The sequence below is a fragment of the Pithys albifrons genome, chromosome 6 (assembly GCF_047495875.1).
Source record: "Pithys albifrons albifrons isolate INPA30051 chromosome 6, PitAlb_v1, whole genome shotgun sequence".
Classification (NCBI taxonomy): domain Eukaryota; kingdom Metazoa; phylum Chordata; class Aves; order Passeriformes; family Thamnophilidae; genus Pithys; species Pithys albifrons.
Window position 1 is genome coordinate 55,586,294 of NC_092463.1, and position 11,187 is coordinate 55,597,480.

General features: G+C 43.0%; 1 protein-coding gene across 2 annotated transcripts in view; it reads right to left on the reverse strand.

Annotated features, from left to right (window-relative positions):
* Window positions 1–9,553, reverse strand: part of GALNT18 (polypeptide N-acetylgalactosaminyltransferase 18) — a 226,617-nt gene extending 217,064 nt beyond the window's left edge. The window contains exons 1-2 of one of the 2 annotated variants that reach the window (XM_071558981.1): window positions 9,457–9,553; window positions 8,664–8,929 (exon numbers count right to left, since the gene is read on the reverse strand). In XM_071558981.1, the coding sequence (XP_071415082.1) occupies window positions 8,664–8,898 (235 nt within the window). In that variant the 5' untranslated portion in view covers window positions 8,899–8,929; window positions 9,457–9,553. Of the gene's footprint in view, window positions 1–8,663; window positions 8,930–9,074; window positions 9,355–9,456 lie in introns of those variants that run through there. The other variant, XM_071558979.1, reaches the window with a different exon arrangement.
* Window positions 9,554–11,187: the final 1,634 nt, after the last annotated feature.

Here is an 11,187-nt window from a genome sequence, read left to right on the forward strand (position 1 = left end):
ATCTGACAGTTTTTCTTTTACCTACAGCATGCCAAACCTTCTTGCAAAGCCTCTGGCAAGTCATGACTTGACGCAGAAAGGAAAGCTTCAAAGGAATTTGAATCCCCCATGAAAACAGGGACAGGTAATTCTCTGCATTAGTTGGATGATTCATGAAAGATATCTTTAGCTAGATCCAGATTACATATGGGCAAGTAACACAGTCTAAAAATCTATATTATCTCCCTGAAATGAAGACTAGAATGATAATTTATCTGTGCAGGAAAAAAACCCAGAAATACTATCTTGTTCTTATACTCTTCAGAAAGCTGCTTATAGAAAATCCTATTTTCTCAGAGATCACCTGTGACAACTCTAATAAAAGGAAAATTCAAACATCCAGATTTAAAATACAGGGTTTGATTCAGGAGATAGGAAATGTCAAAACCAAAACTACAACAGGATTTCCACAGCCCCACCGACACTACTGACACAAGGTCACTGAGCTCATGAGTTTTCAAGATACAAGCAGAGAATTAGGCAATGATGTGGTTTATAAGACGTGCTATTATAACATGCATGTTGGGAGACATGTCTGATCTCATACTTCAGGGCTCATGTCAGTCTCAAATTCATGTCAGTCAGGCCAAGATCCGCTGTGGGAGAACAGATGTGGCAACTGTACCACTGTACATTTGGTGCCGCAGGATTCACACACTCTCTGGGCTGTCACTAACAGGAGAAGAGAGAGACCTTCTGTGTGATTCATCTGAGCAACTCCAGCAGCAAGTCAAAGCTGCCACCAACAGCCTGTATAAATTTGGCCATATCAGTTCTCTGTGTCTCTCCCCTCTGCCCAGCTCCTCCAGACCTTGTCCAAGGAGATGAAATCTCTGAATCAAGGGTTCCTCTATATATTCATGTGGCACTGACCACAAGACAGCTGGGATTTCAGCAAGCTGCCACAGTGGTGGGGGTGTAGAAATAAGCAATTTTAAAGATCATACACCTAAAGTGGTAAATATAGTAAGAATCCATCACAGACTTGAGAAAACACATTCTGGCATTTTAAATGCAGAGAACTTCAAGGCAGCAGCTTGGACCTTCCATTTTCATATTATAAAAAAAGGAAATCAAAGCAGTCTCATTTGTTAATTTTCAAAGCCAAGTAAAGGAGATGCTGGAGAGCTGTAATAATTACCAATATGGCTTCAGCTCCTAAACATGCCTGCCTTTCCCTCAGGAAATCCAGGATATGTTAAAAACAGCATCTTGGTTACAAAACACCAGTTGAGCAGAAAAAAAACTCATGGAGAAAACAGAAACAAAGCTGTTGCACTGCACAACCGTAGTAAGAATAGATTTAGGTGTAGGTAACAGCAGCATGAAGTCAGAGCATGAAGTTTCAGGTACCTGAGAATTTCAGTGACTATTTAGTGTATCAATCCCACTAAGCAGCCTCTTACTGAACTATTTATTAAGTTCCTAAAATAAAGGAGCCTAGAACTTTCTAAAGAGGCTACACTGGAAGGCCAAGGGCAGCACAGGAAGATACCTCCACAGATGATGGGAGTGCCACTGGACTTTGATCATCACATGGCTTACAGAACAAAATAAGGAAGACTAGCAGACATTTTTAAATTTAAAAAAAAAAAAAGGGGGAATGAAAAGGAAAATATTGTGGCAGACAAATGAAAATTGATTCATCTCAGAGGAGGCACTACACAATATGAAGTTAGTTTTCACCTTCACATTAGACATAAATTTAATTTCATTAGTTTTGGACCAGTAAATTAGAGCAGTCACACAGTATCTGCTCTGGACTCAGGAACAATCCCAAGACTCCACAGCACACTGTACTGAGCCCAATCTCCAGGCCAAGCATGGTTAACAACATAACCTTATGGCTGCAAAAACAAGGACAGCCATAAACCAGCTAAAGAGGATTCATGTCCCATTGTGTCCCTTGTGATGCTCCATACATGAACAGCTGATAATCAGGTTCCTGGGCTGTTTTAATGACAACCAAGGACTCCCCATCATCCTCAGGAGGCAGCTAAGCCATTTTGACAACTTCCACTGCTGTTTCAAGATTTGCGCCAATGTTTGCTTTGTTAAATTACCAGAGATTTTCTTTACACATCATGCCTCTAACATTGAGGTGGATAATATCAGCTTATCCCACCATACCCCACCTCACGCATGCTTTCACAGTTACATTGATGATGAGACCTTTCTGTTGAACACAGAATTAAAGGAAACTGCTTCTGTAGCTTGTAACAGGCAATTTTTAGTAGAGACAGGCAACAACTTCAACCTTTCAGCTCTGGAGACAATAGAGAAACCACACAGCCCATGTCAGGCTCAGCGATAAAAAAACATTTGTATTTTCTTTCTACAATACAGTGGAAAGCCTCATATTTTGCACACATGCTCTTGCAGGTCCAGTTTTGAGGTTTTGGCCCTGAGAGAAGTCACATCTGCTGCTCTCCCTGCCTGCCCTTGCACACACAACAGTTAATTGTCAGGTCATAATAAACTTCAGGCCATGCTACACCCAAGTCAAAGATTTGACTGCTGAGGCTGATATTGCCATGAATGAGCACGACACCAGGACCAAGCTGATCTCACACATTGTACGCAATTCCCAGCAGCTATTTAGAAGTCTGGCTTTATGTTGCTTTTCATACACATTTATCTATATTTTGGTCATGTACATAAAACCACCCATTAGTACTAAAATGGGCATAACAAGGTAGCAGAAAACCCCAAGAGCCCCACCTGGACTCTGCACATCTGCAGGCTGCTTGTGCCAACCTGAACAACATTCTCCAAAGTGACACCTGAGCTGGGATAAATGAAGCTCTGAGCTGAGTCCAGAACCTTAAGCAGCACAGCTCTTCCCATCTCTGCACAGCCCATGCATCAGCTGCTCAAAGAGTGCAGCACACAACCCGCTCCTGCCACTGAAGTTGTGCCATTATGCAGAGATCGCTGATGGCAACAAAAATTAACTTTGTCAGAGAAAAAGACAAAATTTTCTAGCTCAGCAATAAGAGAACTTGTGGAGGGCCTGGACGTTACAGCTTCCAGTCTCTGCTTCTGATGAATTTTTTAAACTTCTGTTGAAGACTTTCATGTGAACTAGAGAAATTGCCTTAATTGAAGGAAACAGAATGCAGGTCAATCCCCTTCGTAACTGCAAAGCTACCACTCACTGTCACTTTGTAGTGAAATAAAACTTTGCTTGGTTCTGTCAAAAGAAACAATCTCAAATAAACATGTCCTGCCATTTCCATTGTAGAAATCTGAGGAATTAATAGAGCTATCTAGCTAACAATCAGAAAAAGAGAAAACAACTCATTATGAAAAAATCAACTTTAATCACAAAAGAAATCATTAAATATCCAGTAATAGAATACATGGCCAAACGGCCACTCCTCAGTTTTGGTCACTGCATCCTAAACCCAGTAACATAATCCTCAATGGAAGACCCATTAAGACTATAATTAGAAGAAAACTAAAGATATTAAAAGCACAAAAAAGTTAACTTTCCTAACAGTAATAATACATCATCAAGTTGTAGTCAACGTAATCAGCAATAATAAGTCTTCAGTAGATGGTCCTTGAAATACCTATACCTACTGCATTGCTTGAAAATTTACAGCAAATTAAGTCTTACAGCTGAAATCACCATATTAAGGGTTTTTTTCAGTGCATCCATTCCTAAGCATGGAAGAATGCAAAAGTTAAATTCAAATTAATCTGCACTGACCTGTAGCAATCTAGAATGACTTGAGAAGTCACAGACTAAAGAGAAAACATAATAGGATTAATCCTGAATGTCTTACATATGCCAAGTAGCTGCTTCTCTTGCAATTAGTTCCATTGGGACAGCAGGTCCCTCTGCCTGTACAGCGATGGAGAACACAGAGCCCTCTCTGGTGGAGCAAGAGCTGTGTGTTCCCAGGGCTGCTGCCTAGTGCTCATTTGTTTCTCAGTAGAATAAATGCACTGCAGTGAGTGATAAACATGCCTAATTGCTTTGGAGCTTGAGGGAAATAAGTTGGGGGAATTTAACAACAATTATTCCCAAAAGGAAAGTACCACAAGACTAAGAGTCATGGTGGAATGGCCACTGGAATTCTAGTGAGCTGACTTGGAATGCAGCTAGCTAGCCAGGCAGCAAAAGACATTCTTCTTTGTGTTCAAGGTCAAGAAATAAAATGTAGATAACAGAATTTACTTCCCCAAACCTTTACATGTCTAAAATTTTAAGTCTAGAATTTACACTGTTAGACTTTTAAAACCATTCCATGGCTAAAATTAGGAATGTGGATTGACCTAGTTCCCAAACTCAAAATATGCCATTTCTGAAGGCAAATCATTTCCCCCAACACCTGTTCAAGACACAGGGAATGAATGAACCACCCACTGGGGATCTCTCCCTCCCCTACCTGACCACAGGGGTAATCAGAGAGCCAACTGTGGGAGAGCTAATATTAGCTCAGAGAAAATCATTCCAAGCAGCAGGTTGAGAGATAATATATACAACTCCTCTCTCACAAATTTTCCCAAATAAGTTCACATAGTGCCTGATATTCCATGGGTGAAAACAGATGCAGCAGCTTACAAAGATGAAGGACCAAAGTTCCAGTGTAACACAGACATCTTAGTAACCATCCATTGATCTTAACTAAGAATACAGCTGGTCCAGAAATTAACTGTGTGTTACAGCTTTAACTTAGATCTACTCCATGTCTTAACTGTGTGCAATTTAGTAATTCTGTTTAGGTCCAAGAAGGGCAGGGGGGTGGGGACTGAGGGGGCAAGGAAACAAGTTCACTTCATAGACTTCAGAGTCCATAGCCTTTTAAAATAATGCTGCAATACAAATATCATCTGATTAAAACTAGGAAGGCGGAAATACGCTAGAATGATATTGCATAATAAGACAGACAGGATGGCATAATAAGATGTTTTAAGTTTATCAGCTTAACCATAGCTTAAGCTTTTCAAGTAAAAGTCTCAACTCATCATTTATGAAGGCCTAAAGCCAAGTTGCAGAAAACAGTAAGTTCCTCCCTTCCTGAAAGTGTTTTTCACTTTGTTACTCCTACAAACTAAGTATGGATTAAGAGCAGCCTGTCCCCTCACCTCATCTTCCAACTGCCCATATGATTTAGGGCAAGTTTTTGGGGACAGAGCCAATGCATGATGCATTATTAAGATGAATGATGTGTTGTGATCCTTTTGAAACACTCTTGTATTGATTTTAATAACATGAGTGTTTGGAGTTTTTTGAACCAGTATGCTCCTTGTGAACTCAATAGAACTTGGTTTTTTCAAATAGAACTGAGAAAAACCGCTTTCAAATCCTAGGTTGGAACCACAGATACTTCATTTAACACTCATTGACCCTAAAGTACACTTTCTGGAAATAAAGCTCATTAGTACTAAACCATTCATGTGCCACACACCTTTGTTAGGCATGAAAAGGACTGCATTTTGCATAAAGCGATCCATCTGGTCTTTTACTCAGTTTCTTTCACACACAAAACCACACACACTATTAATCTCAAAAAATACACCATCTTGTTTGCAAACTCAAATGAAAGGGGAAACTAAAAGTTTCTGTCAGTGGGTTGCCTGCTAGCATAAAACATATGCCTCCTACTAAAGATTTAGGGCAGGGGGGAAAAGAATCTCCTTCACAGTAGCTGGAGAGCATTCAGAAGTAAAGAACAACACAACACTGCCACAGAAAAGCATGCAGGTCATCGTCATTGTAAATAGGTAAAGTCACTTGAACAAAACCATCTCGTGAGCTCTGTCTGGCCAAGAATTCATGATTCCCAGGCTCAAGTTCAAGTTCCAGCATCATGCTTCAGCTCCACAGGATACTTCTTTCTGTGGTCCCTACTGCCCAACAAGACCCCAGTGCTGCCAATCCTGCCCCACAGTGCCTACCCCAGAAGTCAACATACAGGTGCCTGACCCTGGCACAGCACATCTGTGGGCTACACAACATAAACACAGAATGAGGAAAGAAGAAAGCAGACAAGTAGCATATAGGCAGAGCAGACACGAAGGTTCTTACTCCATTTCCAGCACACAGGAAGTGTGTGCAGAGAAATCCTCCTTCAACATTTGCAGAGGTGTGAACACACAGCAGTGTAACACGTGCAGTACAGCCAGGTAGGTACTTGTGCATTCAAACTTTCTCATTCTTGGTCAATACCAGTATTTCCCTGCCCACACTGCTCTTTCCAAACACAAGGCATCCACATTCTCATTTCCTCTGCACCCCTCTTAACTGGAAATCTCTTTTCAGACTGTACCTGGAAATGAGAAGGAGTAAGGCATGCCTTCCTAAAAAACGCTTTTTAAATTATGTATTTTTAAAAAAGATACTTTCATGGCATTTCCAGGACACTTGATAAAACATTACAAGACTGCAATTTATATGCTAAAGGAACTCCCAGATGGCATCTAATCAAACAATTCAATCAGAAAACAAATTAAAATGAAATATTAGCATAACCCCATGTGTAAAATGCAGCAGTTAAAGCGCTCTGGTATTTGCAGGATATCCTATGGAATGTAATTCTATTATCCGGGCTAATTTCATGCCTGTTCAGCATTGCAGAACATCTGAGCTATTGAGACATCTCTAACATGAAAAAGAAGTGGTCCAAGGAAGAGTTTAATAGCAAACTACAGATAACCCTTATAACCTTGCCAAGAACCATTACAGCAGCTGGTTTACCCCATTTATGGCGCTGAATCTCAAAACTTATAACTTCTTAAAGCTAACCTTCAAGCTCATCCCAAACCCAGTCAAGCTTAGGATACTTCTTCCAATAACTTCAGTGACTTTTGCACCATGACTGAGAATTCACAGCATCTCACAATTCTAAGCAAAATCTGATGAAAATAACATCCTATTCTGCACTATCTGCTGCAGAAATTCCTTGAGAACTCCAGTTGTCATGATTTGGCAAGTACACAAAATCCATTTTATTATTTTTTCCCTACTATTTTAGTACTTATTACTAAACTGTTCACTTAAAAGACCCTCTTCAACTTTGAAACAAGCATTATTTAAGAAAAATACCTTCTGGTTTGGTTTATGGGTAGTCACAAAAAAAAAGAAGCTTATGACCTTTTCTCTACTACTCTGAGAAGAGCTACTGACCAAATAAATAAGGCTATCTGAGTTTCAAATCAACAAACTTGAAGGATTTATGTCCCAGCCTCATATGGAAAGTCAACTAATTTTGTGTATCTAACTCTGAACCAGAGCATTTTGAAAAATCCCTGCCTTCATACATGCTTCCACAGTGCACTCCACTGGCACACAGACAAGAATACATTTCCTTTTAAAAATACATTTCAGCAATCAAGAAAAACTTAAGGACTGTGTGAGAGAACTTAAAACTTGCAAGAGCTGCTAGAACCCATTCTACAGAATAAATGAACTCATCTACATGAGATGACAAGACTATCTAAAAAATGAAGGCATTTACAAAATTAATGGTGATATGTCATAACTAAAAATATATTAATACAAGTCACAGAAAAGTAGCTGTCTTTGACACCACTGTAAAGTTAATGTGTATTGACAAGTGGGGAAGCCCAATCCTTATGGGAATAGTCACTCTGCTTGTTCTAGCTTTTTTTCATATTCCCAGAAGACCAATTGGCCAAAGCTGCTGAAAGGATTTTTTGCACTGGTGATAGGTATCCTTCACCACATGGTCTGCTCTCCCTTTTCAGATTTAGGAGAGACTAGAACTGGGATTTGAACCTTCACTGGAGGTTATGCAGAAACAGAGAAGGACAGTCCCTCTCGGTTTTGCAAGGGCTCTCACCTACCCACACCTCCTCACTATCCAACCCACTCAGCAGGCTGACAGAATGACTGTATGATGCCATGCAGATGATGGAAATAGAAAGGAAGACACTAAGGAACATCCAGTAAAGCAAAAGTCGCATAAAATCTCAAACTCTCAGGAAATAATCATATTCTCCCCCACTGCTTGCCCACTTCAGCCCTTCTCCCAGAGCACCCATTAAAAGAAGATCAAATTAAAAGGCATTACACAATGAGAGACTGCCCCAGTTATAATCCCGAGAGGCTCCCAGCACTACAGCAGCGCTGAGGGGAAACCTTCCATCACACCCAGCCGCGCACAGACTCAACACGGATTAGCAGAGTCAGGCTTAAAGGGGGAGCAGAACAAGAATTCCACTCGCAGCAACCCATTTTGGAAAGAAAAATAACACACACCAAAAAATATTAAAATAACGATAACAGCAAGATGGGAAGCGAGTCCTGGCCCTGCCCGTGGACCCCCTACTTTAGCAAGACACAGGCAAGCAGGGAGCCGGGGGCAGGTTTATTCCAGCATCAGGCCGAGCTCCCGGAGCCTCGCTCGCCCCGGCCCCCGGCAGGAGGGAGGGCAGAGGGGCAGGTCCCCCCGGCCGGGCTCCGGGAAAGCACCGCCGGGGATCCCACACGCTCCGCAGGCTCCGGCTCTTCCGGGCTGGGGATGGCTGTGCCGATCGCTACAGGGATGTCGCACGCACACAACAGCGAAAGCGGCGGGAGGGGATGGAGGCTGCACACGGCAAGCGCCGGGAGGGGAGGGGAGGAAAAGCAAGCGGGGATAAGGTGGTACCTTGGATGTGCTGCTTGATGACATTTTCCAAGTGGTCCAGCCTTTCTATAATCCTTAAAGTGTCCCCTTTGTCTTCCTCTAACTTTTTTTCTGAGATCGGCTCCTGCACTTTCACATAAACACTGGCAATGTAGTTGGTGACCCAGCCCACGTACAGCAGGCAGACGATGTTAGTCATTCCACTCAAAATCACGCAAGTGGACACTAAAGTTTTGGTTTTCCTGGTGCACACCATCCTGAGATCCCTCCATATAGCTCCAAAAGTCCTGCGATCCGGAAAACAAAAATAAACTGCGATGAAAATAAATCCTTTCCCCCCTTTCCCCGAAACGGAGACCACTCCGAAGTCAGTAAATTTCCATGCAAAAAAAAAGTTCTCTAATCCACAGAATACAAATACTTGTCGCCTACCTAGAAGGAGAGGTGGGGGCGGGGAGGGCTGACAATTAGAATCCTGGGTTTGAGTACATTAGAATAGCTGAAACTTTGCGATGGCAGTGCCGACAGCAGACAGCGAGGCGTGCCAGCCGCCCGCCTGCCCGCTGCCTTCAGGCACCGCCTCCCGCCCCGGGCATCACGGACGCCAGCAGCCCAGTGCCCGAGCGTGGCAAACTTTGTTCCCTCCGACGCCGCTTCCCATCGCAACCGGCCGCGGCTCCAGACTCAGCCCTCGGGAGCAGCCGGGGGAGCGGGGCTCGCTCGGCCGCGGACTGACAGCGCCCGGCTCCAATGAGGAGCGGCTCTGGCGCGGGGGATGCGGGCGGGCGCGGGGCGGGGATGCGGTGGGACCCACCTGCTCCTCGCACACACACGGAGGGGCGGCGGGGGCCCTCCGGCGGGGCGGACCGGCGTCTCCCTACCTCCCTGCCATTCCTGCGAAGAATTCCCAGCGTAGAGAGGCAGAAGCAGCGGCCGCCAGTTGCCGCTTGCTGTGCGGCTTGGCCGGGAGAGCCGCGGTGTCGCTGGGCTGGATGCACGGTCACGCCGAGAGTCGTCCATTTGCCTGAGGGGTGAAACCGGAGACGAGCCTTTGGCTCACCGGAGCTCGCGGTTCCCAGCGACCACCCACTGCTGCGATATGTTTGCCTTTCAGCCTCTTTGCCAACCTGCTCCCCGGAGAGGTTGTATTCGTAAGACCTAATTGTTGCTCTCATCCACACCAGCGAGCCCCAGCATCCATCCATCCATCGCTGCCCCCGCCCTGTATCCACAGGGATTCACTCTATCAGAGTACATCCAGAATTAGCTTCAGTATCGGGGCAGTATCTAATTCAAAATTCAGTTCAGCATATTCATGCTGCTTTCCTCTCTTCACATCTTACATTACTTTTGGATACGCACTAAGAAAGCAAATTCTTCTCAATACAAAATAGATAAGCATAGATTAATCTCTTCCATTCCCATAAGGTAAGGACTTTTGCTCTAAACGACAAAATTTTCTTTTCACAGTCTCAAGACAGAACTGTAACCAGCATGACCAGTATTAGAAACAACGAGGCACCAGCTAATTAACATACTAAAATTATTTTAAACACTTTCCCAGTGAAAGCAAGAGCATCAAATGCTGTGGATCATAGTATGCAGTCACCCCCCATAACTGATCAGGCCACCAGGGTTACCCAGTAGGCAGAAAGCACAGCAAGTACCAGGAATTACTGCTCTGAAGCTTAAATGTGAGCATTCAAACCCTGCAATAGCTTGAATGTACACAGCAATATCTTGAGAGAAGTAAAAGTAGATGTTTTGTCTTAGTGTTTGGGATTGTGATTTTTAAATCAATAACAAGCAAGACTCAGTATTCAAGAGAGAAGGCAGACAACCATCCTGCCAAAAGCAGAATGACTTCTTCCTTTCCATCAGTTGGTACTCAATAGAAACAGTAAAAACTATGAATACTCAGACACATACAAACCAGCACCAAGCTGCAGTAAACTCTGCCAAAGAAGCTGAAAAAACAAACTGCCTCCTCAGTCCTATGAACCTCTGAAAACTAACAGAAATTTTGCCCAGTTTGAAAGTACTTGCCAAGTGGCAAACACTAAAGGAGGTGAGCCCAAGAGAACTCCCCTGAAAGTTGCAATATATAACACAAAGTACTTAAATGAAAAAAATATTTACATTGTAAGGCAAAATATTTTTAGTAATACAGGGAAAACTGTTAGGAAAACCAGTTAATGAACAAGTTCAAGCTTTGTAAAAGACAAAACACTGTTAGTGCTGCTCTATCACATAAGTCAGTTAACCCACTTGGTCTGCAATAAATATTTGTCTACAGCATCATTTATTTTCTTATTTCCTACTTTTGCACTGCAGTTTTACAGCTTTGCATCTGATAGCAACCAAGAGCAGGAAGTGCTATTACTGCTGCCTTTAATAGCAGTGTGATCTAGACTTGCTTTAATCTTTGTAGACTCTGCCTGCACTCACAAAACACAAATTCTTCAGCCCTGGAAATTCAGGCAGAATCCAGGATTTAGCCTCAGACTTCCCAATTTAAAGCAGAACTTACCGGAAATAAATCCAG